This window comes from Oryctolagus cuniculus, chromosome 2 (assembly GCF_964237555.1).
Source record: "Oryctolagus cuniculus chromosome 2, mOryCun1.1, whole genome shotgun sequence".
NCBI lineage: Eukaryota > Metazoa > Chordata > Mammalia > Lagomorpha > Leporidae > Oryctolagus > Oryctolagus cuniculus.
In genome coordinates, this window is record NC_091433.1 from 174,913,541 (window position 1) to 174,933,778 (window position 20,238).

At 41.1% G+C, this 20,238-nt stretch overlaps 1 protein-coding gene across 3 annotated transcripts in view; it reads right to left on the reverse strand.

Annotated features, from left to right (window-relative positions):
* The window catches only part of BABAM2 (BRISC and BRCA1 A complex member 2), a 502,023-nt gene that overhangs the window by 322,899 nt on the left and 158,886 nt on the right, over positions 1 to 20,238 (reverse strand). For all 3 annotated transcript variants that reach the window (XM_002709945.5, XM_051843055.2, XM_017340849.3), the window contains exon 5: positions 18,959 to 19,153. In XM_002709945.5, the coding sequence (XP_002709991.1) occupies positions 18,959 to 19,153 (195 nt within the window). The remainder of the gene's footprint in view (positions 1 to 18,958; positions 19,154 to 20,238) is intronic.

A 20,238-nucleotide genomic window follows, 5' to 3' on the forward strand; every position in this document is an offset into this window, starting at 1 on the left:
CGGTTCAAAGCACCCACATCCCATATGGGTGCAGGTTTGAGTCTCGGCTGCTCCACTTCCAATCCAGCTCTCTGCTATGGCCTGGGAAAGCAGTAAAAATTGGCCAAAGTCCTTGGGCCCCTGCACCTGCATGGGAGACCCAGAAGCAGCTCCTGGCTCCTGGCTTTGGATTGGTGCAGCTCCAGCCATTGAAGCCAACTGGGGAGTGAACCACCAGATGGAAGATCTCTCTCTCTCTCTCTCTCTCTCTCTACCTCTACCTCTCCTCTCTCTCTCTGTAACTTTGACTTTAAAATAAATAAATAAATCTTTAAAAAAAAACAAACTAGACCTAAAAGACTGTTTTTCAGTACCAGGAGCCATACTCTGAATGGGTTAAGTATGGAAACAACATATAGCAGTTAGTATGGAGTTAAATGGAGCTCGTAAGGGGACACTAGCCCCATGGGAGTTTGAGGGTGTAGAAAAGAAAACAGAGAAGTCTTTGGTGTGTTGAACAGTACTACAAAGAAGGAACATTCATCAAAAAATCCATGTTCCCAACAACTGTTCCCATTCTCTTGCACCTATAGAATCAATTGTTTACTCATTCTTGTTAGCATGCAAACATCGGCTCCCATCTCATTTCCCTGTTCTACCTTACAAAACTATCTCCTTAAAAAACTACTGATTTGATGTCTACACTTCCTCTTTTACTCTCTTACACTCTTTAGCCAGGCTTTCTTCTCTACTGCTCCAGAACAGCTCATCAAGATCACCAATGACCTGTTCACTGAAAAATCTGATGGTCCTTAGTCTTCGTCTTAGCGTTCTCTCTGCAGCATTTGACACAGCTGGCCACTCCTTTTCTGGAACATTCCTTACAGGCTATCCAGGGTTTTTACTCCACTGATCCTCCTCCTAGCCTTCTGAACCTCTAAACTCTACAGTACCCCCAGGCTCACCTCCCAGACCTCTTTTCTTCATCTACACTCCTCAGGAATCTCATCCTGGCTCATGGCCAAATTTTCCTTGTCCTAATTTAAATTTCACTCATGCAACTACCATGAACAATACCAAATCCCTGCTTTTGTGCTCTTCCCTTGATATTTACTCTACATTTAAGAAAACAGCAATTCTATTCTTGTGGTCCCTCACACCAAAACCCTGAGAGTGGGAGTGAATGCTACTGATTCTGCCTTCCAAGTACATCCTGAGGGGCTGGCACTGTGGTGCAGGCAGAGTGCAGGTTCTGCTCCCAGCTTCTCAGTTTCCAATCCACATTCCTGTTAATACACTTGGGAAGGCAGCAAAAGATGTCCAAGAACCTGAGCCCTTGCCACCCACTTGCAAAATCAAACAGAGTTCCTGGCTCCTGCCTTGGCCTGGCTTAGCCCTGGTCATTGTAGTCATCTGAGGAGTGAATCACTCTTTCAAATAAATCAATCTATAAAAATAAATAAATAAATAACATATCTTGAGCCCAACTACTTCTCACCAGCTCCAGCACCATCTGGTTTGAGCCACCACTATTTTGAAGCCAAGGAACTGTAACTGCCACTCAATGCTTCAGCCCTTGTTCACCTGCAGTTTATTCTCACCACAAACAGTAAATTCTCACATGGTGGAGATTTTGCTCATTTCAACAGTCATCTGACAAGGTAACAAGTGAGCAAAGATGATAAAGAGGTGAAAAAGCCAAACAGTGCAGGCAAAGGAAAAGCAAGTGTAAAAAGTTTCTGCAGGAGGAGTCCTACATGTTCAGGAAACAGCAAGCAGGTCAGTGTTACTGGAGCAAATAAGCACCGATAACTGATCCAAGGTCACCCTAGAAACTCTCTTCTCCACATTTCTGAACTGCTCTAGGGCATACAACAAGCACTCATCAAATTAGGTAACACAATAGTGACTACTACAAGGATTCAGAATGTTTGTTAAATCATTCTTGGGGGATGTTGAGAGAGGTCTTTAAAAAGTTCCATGGGAGTTAAAGAGGTTGCGGAAAGGAATTAAAGAGATGATGATAAATTGAACTCAATTCATTTCTTCTTTATTTTCAACTTACGGAGGGAAACCATTTACCAACAGAGAAACAGCCATTGCTACATAACAATGTGCAATGTCAATATGAAGGTTAAATTTGTAATTTCAAAACTTTCAGCTTGTTATACTCAATAGGTCTTGTATATGCTCATATAGACTGGAAACAACAAAATGGGAGAAATGTAGAATTTTAAAAATTAAAAGAAGTCTTGTACAAATAAGGTAACAGGACAGATAATTACAAATTTTGCACTTGGACTCATTTGAACTGCTACTTATTTTAGCCCACGCACTGCATTTTAGCTCTTTTGCCCTATTTTAGTTTGCACAATATATTTTTATTCTACCAGCTATTTTGGACCAACATTCTTTTGAAACTCTCCAATGATCCCTACTTTATCCCTTCTCAAAATGTTGATCCTAAAACTAACATAAATGTGTGTTTATTGGCAACAGGCTGATTTATACAACTAACGTCATAATAAAAGAAATGTTGGTCCCAGAACTAATAAAAATGTGTGTTTATCAGCAACAGGCTAATTGACACAACTAAAGTCATCATAAAAGAAACTTAAGAGTATGAAGGGAATTTCTTCTACTGGAATCCAGAAGCAGCACTTTGATTTCCAGCTTTCTAGCCCACCATATAGTCTTTATTTTGCCACTGAAAGAATAAAGAAAATTCAGCACTAGTTCCTAATGGCACTGGAAATGTTGGAAACTCAGACTCCAGAGTTCAGTTTTCAGTTCTGTTGCTGACTTTCCATAGGACCCATAAGCCAGGCTTCCCCCGGGAAATTGCTAATTTAAAACATATCTTAATGTAAAATTCAAGTTAGAAACATTATATGAATAGCAAAACACCAGAGAAAAATCCTTGTTCATCCTCAGATAATGACTTTTATGGGCTTTTATATCTTAAGTTCCAACAGTTATCCAGGCAATTTACAGTCACTCTGTTGTAACATCAGAGAGTGCTTCCACAGCACTCTTTCCTGTAAGCTGAAAATGAGACATTAAATGCAGCCAAGTGAACAGAATTATGTGATTTTTTTTTTATCAGTCCTTGGTCAGATCTTCTCTTGGACAGATGCAGAACTTATCTGACCTATGACTGTTAAAATGTCAGCCTTCCTGCCAACTGCCTTCATGGCAATTTCTCCAGCATTAGCAATAAACGTGTGAATCCTTCCGCTGTTCAAGTTATAGAACACTGGCAGTAACACAAACTAACAAGACTCTGGGTGTTGGCAATTTATTTGGTCTAAGCTCTTCTTCGGGTAACAGTGGCTGTCACAGTTTGCTTCTCCTTTTGAAAGTTATAGGTAGACATCTTGTGCAAACTCAGGCTATTCTGAAAGGGGAAACTGTACCTCCTATCTGAGAGACACACTGCTGGTCAACAAACAAGCTCTTATCTGAAACTGTTCTTACCACTTGGATGGCTAAAAGCTTAAAACAAAACAAAACAAAACAAAAACCTCTCAAGAGTGACAGTAACTTTAGCTGGGTGACACTCTGGTAAAGGTGATTCTTCAAATGGACCCTGACAACCAATAAGCCTAAATTTGGAGATTGTTCCTTAGCAAACACATGTGCCACTTGTGGAAGGAAACGTAAAAAATAAGTGAATTAAAATTTTATGCTTTACAAAATGTTTTCTATTATTCAATTGTCCCAAAAACACTGTCCAGTAGTTATAACTCATTCATACTTTTTTTTTAAGATTTATTTTTATTTATTTGAAAGTCATAGTTACAGAGAGAAGTAGAGACAGACAGAGAGTTCTTCCATCCACTGGTTCACACCCAAATGGCTGCAATGGCCAGAGCTGGGCCAATCTGAAGCCAGGAGCCAGGAGCTTCCTCCAGGTCTCCCATGTGGGTACAGGGGCCCTAGTAGATAGGCCATCTTCCACTGCTTTCCCAGGCATTTGCAGGGAGCTGGATCAAAAGTGGAGCAGTCAGGAATCAAATCGGCATCCATATGGGATGCTGGTGCTGCAGGTCAGGGCTTTAACACATTGTACCACAGCGCCGGCCCCATTCATATCTATTTTAGAAATGAGAACACTGAGGGGCCGGCGCTGTGGAGCAGCAGGTTAAAACCCTGGCCTGAAGCCCCAGCATCCCATGTGGCTGCTGGTTCTAGTCCCGGCTGCTCCTCTTCCAATCCAGCTCTCTGCTATGGCCTGAGAAAGCAGTAGAAGATAGCCCAAGTCCTTGGGTCCCTGCACCCATGTGAGAGACAAGGAGGAAGCTCCTGGCTCCTGGTTTCGGATCGGCACAGCTGCGGCTGCTGCGGCCATCTGGGGAGTGAAGCAGCGGATGGAAGACCTCTCTGTCTCTACCTCTCTCTGTAACTCTGTCTTTCAAATAAATAAAATAAATCTTTTTTAAAAAAGTTGGGTTATTATCCTGCAGTATCAAGGCTCTGCTTTCTCTTTTTCCAAGTATCAACCCCATCCAGGATCTGTCTGCTTTGATCATCTTCTGGGGCTTTTGGACAGATGGCTTTTCATTTTATTCAGAACTCTTAGCTACTGGTGGAAGGGTTATGTCAACAGGAGCTCCATGGCCATTACAAGAAGTAAAGTTTGACAGAAATTTACAAAAACATTAATACACTGTTGACAACACTATGGAGAAACAAACACTTTCCTATATTGCTGCTGGATTAATAAACTGATACAAATTTTACAGATGGCATTTTGATGATAAAATTATAAACACACAAAATCTTTGAGCACCAATTCTACTTCTAGATATTTATCTTACAGACATAATTGGACACTTGCAAATGACATATTTATAAGAGTAATTATTATAGTATTAGTTGTAATAGGAGAAGGTTAGAAATAAACTTCATGTCTAACAGAAGAGTTCATATTTAATAAATTATGTTTATACAATGAAATATACAACTGTAAAGAAAGAATGAGAGCATTCGATGTGTGCTTACATGGGGAGAAAATCTGAGCTATAAGCCAAAAGCAAGGTACAGGCTGGCGCCGTGGCTCACTAGGCTAATCCTCCACCTGCAGCGCCGGCACACCGGGTTCTAGTCCCGGTCGGGGCGCCGGATTCTATCCCAGTTGCCCCTCTTCCAGGCCAGCTCTCTGCTGTGGCCAGGGAGTGCAGTGCAGGATGGCCCAAGTCCTTGGGTCCTGCACCCCATGAGAGACCAGGAGAAGCACCTGGCTCCTGGCTTCAGATCAACGACGCGATGCATTGGCCACAGCACATCGGTCGCGGCGGCAATTGGAGGGTGAACCAACAGCAAAAGGAAGACCTTTCTCTTTGTCTCTCTCTCTCTCTCACTGTCCACATTGCCTGTCCAAAAAAAAAAAAAAGGGGGCAAGGTACAAAACAATGTAGAATTTATATTAACATTTGGATAAAAAGGGGGAATATATATTTATATATATATATATATATATCCATAAAGAAACTCTGAAGAACTATACTAGGAAAAAAGCTGTGTTTGTGTCCACCTGGGGTAGGAGAGAGACAGGAAAGTGGTGGCCATAGAAAAATGGGAGGAAGACTTTTTACCATAAAACTTTTCATAGAGTTTGATTTTTTAACAATATATTAGTCATCAAAAGTGTAAGGGGCTGGCGCTATGGCTCATTTGGTTAATCCTCTGCTTGCAGCACCGGCATCCCATATGGGTGCTGGGTTCTAGTCCCAGCTGCTCCACTTTCCATCCAGCTCTCTGCTGTGACCCGGGAGGGCAGTGGAGGATGGCCCAAGTGCTTGGGCTCCTGCACCCCATGGGAGACCAGGAAAAATCACCTGGCTCCTGGCTTCGGATTGGTGCAGCGCCAGCCATGGCGACCATTTTGGGGGTGAACCAATGGAAAAAAAGAAGACCTTTCTCTCTGTCTCTCTTTCTCACTGTCTAACTCTGTCAAATAAATTAAAAATAAATAAATTTTAAAAAGTGTATAAGGTATTTAAAAGCTCTAAGTGTGTATAATGAGGAGCTCACAATTGATTCATTCACTCATTTATTCACTTAACAAACATTTACTGAGCACATGATGGTACTTCAAAAAGTTCACAGAAAATGGAATTAAAAGATAAGTTGGGGTGGGTGTTTTTAACAGTGGTTTAGACACAGCTTGGGATACCTATATCCCGCATCAGAAGAGTGCCTGGGCTCAAGTGCTGCCTCTGCTCCTGATTTCAGCTTCCTGCCAATGTGCACCCTGGGAGGCAGAGGTGATGGCTCAAATACTTGGGTCCCTGTTACCCATGTGGGAGACCCAAAAAGAACTCTGGGTTCCTGGCTTCAGCATGGTCCAGAAACAGCTATAGTGGGAATTTGAGGAGTAAGCCAGTAGACAGAAGATCTTGATCTCTCTCTCTTACTCTCTTTCTCTCTGCCTTTCAAATAAATTTTTTTAAAGATGTTTATTTTGGTACAAGATAAGTTTTACGTGCCATGAAACTCCAAATCCCATTAAGTTGGCAGGTACCAGTGCCATCTTACTAGTTAAAATGATCAGTTTCAGTTCATAACTTATCAAAAAGATAGGATTAAGTGTCAAAGGGATCACATAAATAAGACCAGTGTCTGCTAATAATTGATAGAATTCAAAACAGAGAGAATGATCCAACATGGGAAGCAGAATACACAGCAGACTCATAGAATGACAAGTGCCCTAAATAGCACTCTAGCCTCAGAATCAGCCCTTAAGGCATTCAGATCTGGCTAAAAAGCCCATGAGAGTAACTCAGGCATGGAAAGCCAAGACACTGTGGCAAAAAAATGACCTAAGTGAAAGATCTCTGTGAGTGAGATCCCAGTGTGAAGAAGGGGCCATCAAATAAGGAGGTACCTTTCTCTGAAGAGAGGAGAGAACTTGCACTTTGATTATGGCCTTGTCTAAATAAGGTCAGAGTTTGTGGACCCAAGAGGCTTCCATAGCCTTGGCAGCTCATGACAAGAGTCTCAAGTGATTACTGACGCCATAAATAAGAGTGTCAACTGTTAAATCACCAACAGGAGTCACTGCACTTACTCCCCATGTAGGACCTCTGTCCCTAATATGTTATACTATGCAAATTAATGGTAAAACTAGTCTTCAAACAGTACTTTATACTTTGTGTGTCTGTGTGGGTGCAATCTGTTGACATCTTTATTTGGTATAGACTAAGCTTTATATAAAGATAATTAAAAATGAATCTTAATAAACAATGGGATGGGAGAGGGAGTAGGAGATGGGATGGGTTGTGGGTGGGAGGGTGGTTATGGGGGAAGAACTGCTATAATCCAAAAGTTGTACTTTCGAAATTTATATTTATTAAATGAAAGATTTTTATTAAGGGGCCAACGCTGTGGCGAGTGGGTTAATGCCCTGGCCTGAAGTGCTAACATCCCATATGGGCACTGGTTCGAGACCCAGCTGCTCCACTTCCAACCCAGTTCTCTCCTGTAGCCTGGGAAAGCAGTAGAAGATGGTCCGAGTCCTTGGGCTCCTGCACTCAAGTGGGAGACCCAGAAGAAGCTCCTGGCTCCTGGTTTTGAATCAGCACATCTCTGGCCATTGCAGCCAATTAGCAAGTGAACCATTGGATGGAAGACCTCTCTCTCTTTCTCTGCCTCACCTCTCCTTTCCTCTCTCTGTGTAACTCTGACTTTCAAATATATAAATAAATAAATAAAACACTTTCTATTAAAAAAATAAGTTTTAAAATCCAAGCATAGTTTCTTTTCACAAAACGCAATTTCCATGAACTTTTCTGACAACCCCTTACACTGTGTCAAAAACTAGACTAGGTAATGGAGATTGTAAGATACAGTCTGTGTCCTCAGGGAGCTTTAAGTCTATTGGATAAGACAGATGCTTAAACAAACACTATAGTGCAGGCAGATGTTCACAGGAGGCTTTAGAAAGAATTTATAAGACTCTTGGTTTCAGGTGACAGGATTCCAATTCAAACTAACTTGACAAAATAAAAGACAATCTCTAAAAGGATATGAAGTAACTTATTGAACCTCAGGATAAAAATACAGCCCAGCCTCAGTTCCAAGTTCAGAGTTTTCTCCTTGTCTCTTACCTCTGCTGTCTCTGTGCTTCATTTCAATTTCTATTTGCCAGTTGCTGATTCTTTTACTAAGCTTTATGAGAAAAGGACTTACATGTCACAGACCCATTCGTCATACATACCAATCTCACTCTCACAACATTAACTCCAAACTCTCAGGCAAGAATACTGCTTGGCTTCTGTGCCTCCCTGATCTAAACAATGCTATCTCCACAATCCTCTGCAGTAAATAAGTTAGTGATGCATACAGATTCATTGTCATGAACTGAAAAACTAGAAAAAGTTTTCGAGGTGAAGTCATTTTGCCCATTTACACAAGCAAAAAGAACTAAAGGGTTTTTTGTGTTTTGTTTTGTTTTTTTTTTTTTTTTTACAGAACACTTTGAATATAGGCTTTTTTGTCTTCTGCCTTTTACTGCATGAAGAGAAGCTTTAAAACCCTGACACAGCCAGGTCTTCAACAACACTTGCCCTTCATGTTAGGAACATTGTGGAAGAAGTGCACCTTATATCTAGACAGCCATGGGGGCAATGGGACAAAAGATCTGAGGACAAACAAGTGTCCTGAGAAATACAAGTGGGTGGCACGATTCTAGTCCATCCTCTTATGCTCTTCTCTATGTGTAAGGGAAAGGAAGTTGAAAGGATTTCCTCTGTGTTTCATACACTTCCGTAAAACAAGATCTTTTCCACCTGATGCATCCGGCTGCTGAAAGAAACAAATTTTCTACTGATACCGCTATTATTTAACAAACAATAATAATGTTCCTTTTAAATGTCACAAGATTGAAAAACTTACCAACTTTATTTTTCATGTCCTAAGGTATTAATTAATCTAAGTACAACATACTGATTTTTATGAACAAGGTGAAACTCTCAGATACAAACTTCTAAGAGCCAAAGTACTTCCTCTGACATACAGGTCAAAATTGAGTGTAACAAATTCCAGTACAAAAATAACAAAAACAGGAGCTTCTGCCACAGGTTCGCTTATTTTAAATAATGTTAACTACTAATAGTTCCATGTGGGTAAAAAAAAACAAATGTGGTCCATTCCTAGGACCACACTACACCCCTTTCAGAAGAGCAACCACATGTTTACTCCCAGGTCAGTTGCCATCAGGGCCTAACTCCAAGCAGCATAAACTAAGGGAATGAGAGAAGGCCTTTGCATGCCCAGTTACACATGGCCACCTGGCATCCACCACAGCACCCACTACTTCCTCATGGGCAGCAGAGAGAAGGCCTTGCACTTCCAGACTCTCCAGATATTTTGATCTTTCTCTTAGCACTCTCATCATCCTCTCTGATCATTCTAGATCAGCATTGTCCAGAGACAAACAATGCAAGGCATAAAATGGGAACTTGAGTATATAACTTAAGTTTGTTTTTAACATTTTCTAGTAGTCACTCTTAAAAAGATAAAAGAAGCAGGTGAAATTAACTGTCAATAAAATATCCCAATATATCTAAAATATTAGCAATTCTACCTATAATCAAAACTAAATTATTGACAGTTTTTTCATATTCACTCTTCAAACTCCATTGTGTATCTGACATGTGCATACATCTCAGTTTGGACTAGCCACATTTTTTTTTCTTCTTTTTTTTTTTTTTTTTTTTTTACAGGCAGAGTGGACAGTGAGAGAGACAGAGAGAAAGGTCTTCCTTTTCCGTTGGTTCACCCCCCAATGGCCACTGCAGCCGGCGCGCTGCAGCCGGCGCACCACGCTAATCCGAAGCCAGGAGCCAGGTCCTTCTCCTGGTCTCCCATGCAGGTGCAGGGCCCAAGGACTTGGGCCATCCTCCACTGCACTCCTGGGCCACAGCAGAGAGCTGGCCTGGAAGAGGGGCAACCAGAACAGAATCCGCCCCCCGCAACTGGGACTAGAACCCAGTGTGCCGGCGCCGCAGGTGGAGGATTAGCCTATTGAGCCACGGCACCGGCCCTAGCCACATTTCAAGTGCTCAATGGTCACGTGTATGGATAGTAGCTTCTACAGTAGACAGCAGTTTTAGATATTTTTCCACTAACAGTCTCCACATTAGACACTCTCTGCCACAAATACCAACTGACCTACTTAAGCTACCAAATACCATGAACATAAAACATTCCCCAGAGGCACACTGATAAATGTTACCAGGTTAGTAAGACAGATCATGGGACCCCACTGTCTCTTCTTCTCCAACTACTGTAACTGCTCTGAATATTTTCTTCCTTAAAAATGAAGCATCTACTTTCACTTTGTATTCCACACTTTTCCCACACCTTTCACATAACATGTACTGGTCCACGTGTGGTAACTCTACGATTAACAGCTTTTGAGAGAAAATACTGGAACAATCATTGAGCTGGCCTTTATTTGAGTACCCACTATAGGCTGGGCATCTCTAACCTTAAAATACAAAACCCAGAACTCTCCAAGTCCTAAACTGGGAAATTCCACATCTGACTTCCTGTGATAGGTCACAGTCAAAAATGCAGGTACATTAAAAATGTCACATAAAAATTACCTTCAGATTATGTGTATAAGACATACATGAAATGTAAATGAATTTTGTGTTTATACTGGGGTGCTATCCCCAAGATATCTTATTATGTATATGCAAGTAGTCTAACCACCCCCCCCACAAAATCCAAAACACTCTGGTACAAGCATTTTTAGATAAGAGATACTTTACTTCCAGGATATACCAAAAACAAAAAGAGCTAATAATACCAGTACCTCCAATTACTTAACTCGTTGCTTGTTTAACTCTAAGCTTCCCACACCCAAGAACTATTTTAATCATTGTGTCAAGGTTGGGGTAATGATGTAGTTATACCCATGAAAGTGATGCAAGGGTCTGGCACCACGGCTCAATAAGCTAATCCTCCGCCTGCGGCGTCGGCACACCGGGTTCTAGTCCCATTCGGGGCACCGGATTCTGTCCCGCTAGCCCCTCTTCCAGGCCAGGTCTCTGTTATGGCCCGGGAGTGCAGGGGAGGATGGCCCAAGTCCTTGGGCCCTGCACCTGCAAGGGAGACCAGGAGAAGCACCTGGCTCCTGGCTTCAGATCAGCACAATGCGCCGGCCGCGGCAGCCACTGGAGGGTGAACCAACAGCAAGGGAAGACATTTCTCTCTGTCTCTCTCTCTTACTGTCCACTCTGCCTGTCAAAAACAAAAACAAACAAAAAAGTGATGCAAGGAAAACCTGCAGTCACAAAAAAACTAATCACAGAATTAGAATCCAAAGGGATCTCTTCTCAGATCACTCTGTCTCCAACACATGTGTGAATGACCTCCTGAGAGGAGCTCACATCCCCAGGGCTCAGCTACCTCCCCTTTAAACACAGGCACAGCAAGAAAAGAGGGCAAAGGCATCGACATTACCTCTCAGCAGCTCTCACGACATGGGTCCTTTCCTCTCTGCACAATACTAGTAGATGTTGCTAGAGTCTAACACATAAGCCATCAATTTCTAAAATCTTACTACAATTTGAGCCAAATACAACAAAAAAGGTAAGTGCTTCACGTTCCATTATATAAGCATAAATCACTAGTAAGGAAATATCCATAAAAGAAAAAGAATACATTGCTTAAAAAGCTTTGTGTTGGCCGGCGCCGCACTAGGCTAATCCTCCGCCTTGCGGTGCCGGCACACCGGGTTCTAGTCCCGGTCGGGGAACCGGATTCTGTCCCAGTTGCCCCTCTTCCAGGCCAGCTCTCTGCTGTGGCCAGGGAGTGCAGTGGAGGATGGCCCAAGTGCTTGGGCCCTGCACCCCATGGGAGACCAGGAGAAGTACCTGGCTCCTGCCATCGGATCAGCGTGGTGCGCCAGCCGCAGCGCGCCGGCTGCAGCGGCCATTGGAGGGTGAACCAACGGCAAAAGGAAGACTTTTCTCTCTCTCTCTCTCTCTCTCTCTCTCTCTCACTGTCCACTCTGCCTGTCAAAAAAGAAGAAAAAAAAAAGCTTTGTTTTACCCCACAGATCACCACTGGTGATGTTTAGTATTAAAATACATGATTTCAGAGTATCTCAAAAACTTAACTTTCATACCAGAAGGTGATCAAAACAACACGAAAACAAAATAAAAATACACAAATTTCCATGTTGTACTTTGTTACAGTTAACAAACTTTGGTTCTTCAGATACAACAAAGCCTGGCAGGAAATGCTAACAAGGCAGCTAATATATCCAATATAAAATAACACCTTAGGCTTTGCCTGTTGCTAAAATGTGCAATATATTTTTGTTTTGATATAGGATATCAAAACAGGGTAGGAGATTTTAATAGTGGCTGCTTACATTTACAATACGGCAATTCATCATTTTTATACTAGTTTCTGGTTACTATAATGAAATACCCTGAACCAGGCTACTTTATAAAAAAAGAAACTCATAATTCCAGAGGTGGAAGGTCAAGCAGTTGTACCTGGTAATGACATTCTTGAAAGTCCCAAGGTGGCCCAGGGCTTCATAGGGCATCGCGTGACAAGAGAAAAGGCGTACACTCATAGATCTCTCTCCCTCTTCTGATAAAACCACCAGAATTCAATTAGAGAGGTTCCATCCTAATGACCTTAACCAATCCTATCCACTTCCCAAAAGCCCTACCTCAAATACCATAGTCAGATTAAGTTTCTACCATGTGAATATCATCCCATGGGGATTAAATTTCAACATGTGACGCTTTGGGGGGCATTCAAAATATATCCAAACCACATCAATTTTTAAGATTCTGACCTTAAAAATCACTCTGCTCAGTAGTAGGAAGGAGTTCTGTGTGGAGATTTTGATGACAAAAATGTTTAGAGGAAACTACCAATGTGATAATTGTATCAGGGTCTTTTTCCTTGTTTCCATATTTTATTATAATTATATAAAATGTAACCACTGGGGGACAATGGATAAAGAATGCTTAGCATCTCTCTTCTATTTTATAACTTCCTATGATATAATTGTCTCAAAAGGTTTTACAAAATAAAAATTAAGTGCATTAAAAAACAACTCTGGCTATGCAGGCACACAGTACCTATTCTTCAATCTGAACATATCAGCTTCCATTCCAATGTATCGCCTGTATTTTATGTGTTTTAAAATGTCTACTAAAGCTGGCGCCGCGGCTCACTAGGCTAATCCTCCGCCTTGCAGCGCCGGCACACCGGGTTCTAGTCCCGGTCGGGGCGCCGGATTCTGTCCCGGTTGCCCCTCTTCCAGGCCAGCTCTCTGCTGTGGCCAGGGAGTGCAGTGGAGGATGGCCCAAGTCCTTGGGCCCTGCACCCCATGGGAGACCAGGAGAAGTACCTGGCTCCTGCCATCGGATCAGTGCGGTGTGCCAGCCGCAGCGCGCCGGCTGCAGCGGCCATTGGAGGGTAAACCAACGGCAAAAGGAAGACCTTTCTCTCTCTCTCTCTCTCTGCCTGTCAAAAAAAAAAAAAAAAAAAAAGAAAGAAAGAAAAAGAAAAAAATGTCTACTAAAAACTATGAAACCAACATAGACAAGGAAGACAATGTTAAGAACTCATTAAAGGAGATGGGCAAAGAAATATGGAGAAATGACTTCATAAATAAAAAGACAAAGGCAAAGAATTAACACAGAGTAGGGCCTTTTGTGTGTCTAATATTTACTTTCAAATGTGCACTTGCTAAAAGTCTCAATGGAAGTTTTTGGGAAAGAGAAGAGTGCCTGTGCAGAGGGTGGGTATGCTGCCAATCAGCAGGCTTGTCAGAGAGCTGACAGCAGATCAGAGTCCTTTTCTTTGTGTATTTGAAATTTTCCTTCTGTCAGCTGATAGTAAAAGAGGTATCTCAGGTTTTTAAAAGCCTCATAATTTTGGAGCAGAATATAAACATGTGGCAAAAAAATCCATTGAAGGCAACAGTGAGGCCATCCTCTGTAATAGATATAAATACATGCAATGCAAAGATATTAAATAATTACACAGAGTCTTGTGTTCATTTCTCAGACCAGAAAAAAACAAAATACTCATGGATTTACATTTAGGCCAAAAGAACATACTGATTTTTTTTAGTGTTTGGACAGTATATGAATCTTGTTTTAATTAATAAACATCATTTTATTTCATATAAAAAGTCTTCAATGTTTCCGTTGCCACTAAGACATAATAGATGTGATTAACTGACAACAAACTGTTTATAGATGTGCTACAATTTCTGTTCCCCAATCTCCTTGCCCTCGAATTTCCCCAACCATGTAACCCACCGATTCCCTCTATATCAGTGCAATGTCTACCTTCCTTTTAGTTCATCAAAAAGGCTGTCCTTTGTTGCTCCATTTCTCACTGTTTGGCTTTTCCACTGAATGCTTAGAAAGAATATACGTTCCAGCTGAGATATAATCAAGTCAATACCGCTATTTAATTTTTTATGAAAATGGATTGAGTCTTCTCAACTGAATTTTAACACTCTCAGGAAAGAGCTATATCTGAAATACTTATTTATTTACTCAAAATCCAGTACAGTAAACTTCCCATAAATGAACATTAGTCTTACCATGTGTTAGCCTCATTGGATTGTATTTTGCTGGTTTGGTGCAACATTCTAGTACATACAAACAATTTTTAGTATTGATTTTGTAATCTTTCATAATAGCTGTTGAGCTCAGTGCTATCAGACAAACTGAAGCACATGAACTGTGTAACTTCAATCAAGTCCCTAATAAAACAGTAAATAGGGCAAGGTCAAAAGAAAAGCCCTGGGATGTTATATAAGACCTCTGAAAGCTGACAAGTTACACCCAATCATTTAGGTGTAGCTCCTCACTGAGTCAATAAGTAAGAAAGGAACACAGTCAGTGGAATACTAAGAAAGAGCAAACGCTTTACCAGTATATATCTAAATCTATGAAATTCACCTTCCTTCAAAGAGTAAAATAAATTCATCATGACCGTTTCTTGGTTACCCAACTGTTGCTTCAACTGACTACTGCCTTCTTATTTAAATGTTCGTAATGCTTAAAGATCTGAGTATAATTTATTTTTCAATCTCCAGAATGTTTCTACTTACTACAGACTTCCAGGATCAAGCTGCTTCTCCCAGACTTCTCAAAAAATAATGCCTCTGACAGCACATCTCTCAGTTTCTCCAGCTCCCTGAAACAGTATCTTCTAGAGCATCCAGAAGGCACACAGCCATGCCAACTCCTTGATCTTAGCACAGAGAGACCTATTCTGGACTTCTGACCTCCAGAACTACAACATAACAAATCTCGTCTTAAATCAAGTATGTGGTAAATTTTTAGAGCAGCAATAGGAAACTAATACAGTCCATCATTTAAAAAAAAAAAATCTAGGCCCCAAATCCAGTTTCTTTCTTTCCGCCAGGGTCCTGTGTTCATGATCCAGATTCTTGGTCTGTTTTGGATTACATTCACAGGCAATCCTTTTATGTTTTCTGGAACCGTGATGCCAAGTTCTAAATTTTTTTAAAGAATTATTTATTTATTGTAAAGACAGGGTTGAAAGAGAGAGAGAGAGAGAGAGAAGAAAGAGAGAAAGAGAGAGAGAGAGAGAGAGAGAGAGAGAGAGAGAGAAAGAGAAAATCTTCCATCCAATGATTCTATTCCCAAATGGCTGCCACTGCCCAGGATAGTCCAGGCCAAAGCCAGAAGCCCAGAACTCCATCCAGATTCCCCACTTGGGTGGCAGGGACTCAAGTACTTGAGACATCTTCACTGTTTTCTCAGGTGCGTGAGCAGGGAGCTGGATCAGAAGAGGAGCAGCTGGGACCAGAACTGGCACTCATATGGGATGCTGGCAATGCACCACCCCCTCCCAGAAGCTCTAATTTGTTCATTCCCAAAGACTCGCCTTTATATCCTATTTCCTCACCTACTCCCTGATTCTACCTCATGTGCTCCCGTATCTCCTAAATCCTCCTTAGGCCTGGATTGTTGTTTACAGTCTGTCTACCATGCCGTTTTATGAGATTCTCAGTTTCTTTATTTCTTCTGAATCCATAACCATCACCCTAATGTTTACAAATTACTCAATATCAAATCAAAATAAACTGGGATAATTATGGTAGTAATAGGCTTTGTAAATCAACAAAGGAAAATCAACAACATTAAACACAAAGTTTTAAAAATATTATAAACTATCTGTTTTAAGTGAATTTCAACTTCCACATTTAAATGAAGTATTAGCTAAACTTCAAAATATAATTTCAAAAATTCTTAGAGCACAAAGGTACCATAAAATTGGATTATATTAAAAAGTCAGTGTTGATATCAAAAAGGGAAATGAGTTGGGAGGGCAAATCCTAAAAAATGAAAGACAAATAACTTGGAAAATGATTCCTACTTTCAAATGAGCCTACAAACACTATTGATAACAAAGCTTAACAAGGAGAATCATTCCAAATGAATTCATATCCATTTCTGAGAGGACAATTTAGCTGATTATTTAATAGAAAGAACACTGGGAACAGAGGATAAAATAAGTTCAACAAAATTGAACAAATTAAAGTTTCTAAATAATAATTGATAACCTTGAACTTGAACTATTGGTAGGTATGTAAAAATGGTATAGCTATTATGGAAAACAGCATGAAAAGTCCTTAAAAATTAAAAATAGAATTATCATATGAACTATCAATCTCACTTTTATGTATGTGTGTATGTATATATACATATATAATTCAAAATAGGATTACAAAGACATATTTACACACTTATGTTCACTGCAGCATTATTTACAAGGCAAAGACTCCAAAATGCTGAAGGAGTAGATAAACAAGACATGGTGTTTGTGTGTGTGTGTGTGTGTGTGTGTGTGAGAGCGAGAGCGAGAGAGAGATGGAATACTATGCAACTTTAAAAAGGGAGAAAATCCATCACATGCTACATGGATGAGCATCAAAGATATACGATGCTGAGCTGGTATTGTGGCACAGTGGGTTAAGCCACCACTTGCAATGCTGACAGCACATATCAGAGTGTTGGTTTGAGTCCAGACTGCTTCACTTCCTATCCAGCTTCCTGCTAATGTGACTAGGCAGCAGATAACCAAAGTACTTGGGCCCCTGCCACCCATGTGGGAGACCAGGATGGAGTTCCTGGCTCCTGGCTTTGGCCTGTCCCACCCTCTCAACCTCTCTTCCTTTCTCTCTCCTTCTCGCAATCTGTGATACTCTGCTTTTCAAAGTATTTAAAAGAAAAAAAAAAAAAGAGAGAGAGAGAGAGAGATGATAATAAGTTAAATAAACCAGTCACAAAAGGACAAATACTGTATGATTCCACTCACATTAAGTATCTAGAAGAGCCAAAACCATAGAAACAGAAAGTAGAAAGGTGTCAAATATTAGGGGAAACAGGATTCAGTGTTTAATGAGTTTTCCTAGATGAACAAGCTCCAAAGTTCTACTGCACTGTGGGGAGCAACTGGGAGCAACTCGGACTAGACTAAGTTACTGGAATTAAGACTTATTCTATGCTTCTGCTCTCCCACAATATGGCGCTGGGAGAGAAGAAAACAGTTTCTACACAGCTGCCTCCAGTTCAGCCAATAAACTGTAGGACCTGCTCCTGATTGGAGGAGAGCAGCGTACTCGGCATGTGGGCAGCCGAGCACAGATTGGCGGAGGAGGACTATAAAGGAGGAGAGAGACGGCATGCACCAGGAACATCTAAGGGGAACATCTAAGGGGAACACCTGTGCAGCCCCCGAGAGAGCCGGCCGGCGGTGTGCTGCTCCCCTGCGGAAGTGGGGAAAGCGGCCAGGGGGAACCGCCCTTCCACGGAGGTGGAAGGGATGGTAGCCAACCCGGGAAGAACCAGCAGCAAACCCGGGGAGGGCCGAGCAGACAAAAGAACAGCGCAGGGTTTAGTGTCGTTCCTCCACGAAGAGGGGGAGCGACACTGCACAACTCATGTGAATAAAGTTAACCCTACTGAGTTGTGCACTTAAAAATGGTAAAGGTGGCAATTTAATGTTATGTGCCTTTTTGCAGATATTTCTCTCCTCTCTTTCTTGCTATCTCTCTGACACTCTGCCTTGCAAATAAATAAATAAATCTTTTAAAAATAGGGCAGGGAGAGTGATGTAAAAAAATGTAGAGCAGGGTAAAAGGGGAGAGAGAGTGGGTTGAGTGACTATTTTAAAAGAGGGGGTTAAAAGACTTGCATATAAATGTTTCTTTTTTTAAAAAAAGATTTGTTTTATTTATATAAAAAGCAGAGTTACAGAGAGAGAAAGAGAGAGAGACAGAGAGAGAGTATTCCAGGAGCCAGGAGCTTCTTTTGGGTCTCCCAAGTGGGTGCAGGGGCCCAAGCACTTGACCCATCCTCTGTTGCTTTCCCAAACCATCAACAGGGAGCTGTACTAGAAGTGGATCACCTGGGACTCAAACCAGCCCCATATGGGATGCTGGCGCCACAGGTGGCTCATGGCCTGGGAAAAGCAGTGGACGATGGACCAAGTATTTGAGCCCCTGTCCAAGTGGGAGACCCAGACAAAGCTCCTGGCTTCAGCCTAGCTCAGCCCTGGCTATTATAGCCATCCAGGGAGTGAACCAGTGGATGGAATCTCTCTCTCTCTCTCTCTCTCTCTGTAATTCTATCAAATAAGTAAGTATATATATGAATATATCATCTGCTGCTGCTTTCCCAGACCCATTAGCAGAGAGCTGGATTAGAAGTAGAGCAGCTGGGACTTGAAATAGTCCTCATATGGGATACCAAAATTGGTAGGAGCCAGGACACGAACCAGGATGCTGGCATTGCAGGTGGTAGCTTTACCCACTATACTACCATGCCAGCCCCACTATGCTCATTTAAAGAAATGACCAGGGTTTACTACATATGGACATCTAAAATGATTATGTAACTTAATACCAGATAGAGATACTTTTATTCCCAGTATCTAAAAACCTTACCCAGTTGTTTTTTTTCCCAGCATAAATTTCCATGTTCTCTCCATATTGTGGTTCTTCCAGTAATGTCTGGTATTCAAACATAAGGCGAGAGCTCTCTCGGAGGCGGCTGCATTGAAACTGGTGATACTGTTGCACAAGTTCTTTCACCACCAATAAGAGACATTCAGGATTTGAAGGATTCCAGGAGGCAAGGTTCTGCAAAAGTCATAAATGAAACATCACTTTATAAGGAATCTTCATACAAATCCAACGGCACATTCACCCATACATATAAAGAACAATGATACAAATCTAAAGTGAACAGACTATACCTAACTAGCCATGAACCCAGAGATGAAGTTAGAAGAGTCTTCTGATCTTGGTGATTTCTCCTGCCTTCTAAAATTCCTCGCAGAAAATTCAAGGAGGAATTCATGAATAAGCAGAAACAGTTAAGTGTAAAGCAAGGTAGTAACAAAATAAGAAACCTAAATATTCTAGAAGACCATAATTTTAGCCCTGGAAGACTTAATTTGTTTCTTATTCTTTTACAACTTTAATTTTTTCAATCTGTATATAAATTCAGCATTATCTGTGAAAGTAATTCAACTAAGTTTCCCAAACCATCTGCATCTGTATTACCAGATATAAATAGATGCTCCACAACACTGAAGCCTCACAGAACTACAGGCACAGTGATGACAACTAGGCCTGAAAAAAAGACAAGAATGGAGTAGAGATGAGGGAAAATACAATTAGGAAATGCAAGGTTCAGATAAAAGGAGGAAGGAAGTAACCATGAAGTCTAATGAGCAGGAAAGCTTTTAGGACTAAGGAATAAAAGTTAGTAAGCTCACATTCCTTCATTCAACAAATATGTACCCATGCCTACTGCACCCCAGCCAATGCGCTAAGCAGTGGGGGGGGGGGGGGGAGCCTTTGCTTTCAAGAGCTTAGATTTTAATGGATCAAAATAAACAACAAAAAAAATTAAATATATCAGATGAGATAAATGCTGCTAAGAAAAATATAGTAGCACACACCCCCCCCCATCTGCAGCTTTACATTTTGAAGTTTTGGTTGCCCTAGTGTCAATCATTGAGAAATGTTAGCAATAAGGAATTAGAAGAACGTGTTGAGCCATCCACAGAGTAAGAGGAAGAAAAAGAAGAAACTGAAGCAGAATCTACAAAGTGGTATCACTAAAATTTGCCAGTGTTTCAAATTACACAGAAATTTAAGAACAAAATTATAGAATATAATCCTCAAAATCCTCAATTGAATGCAGCATTCAAGTCACC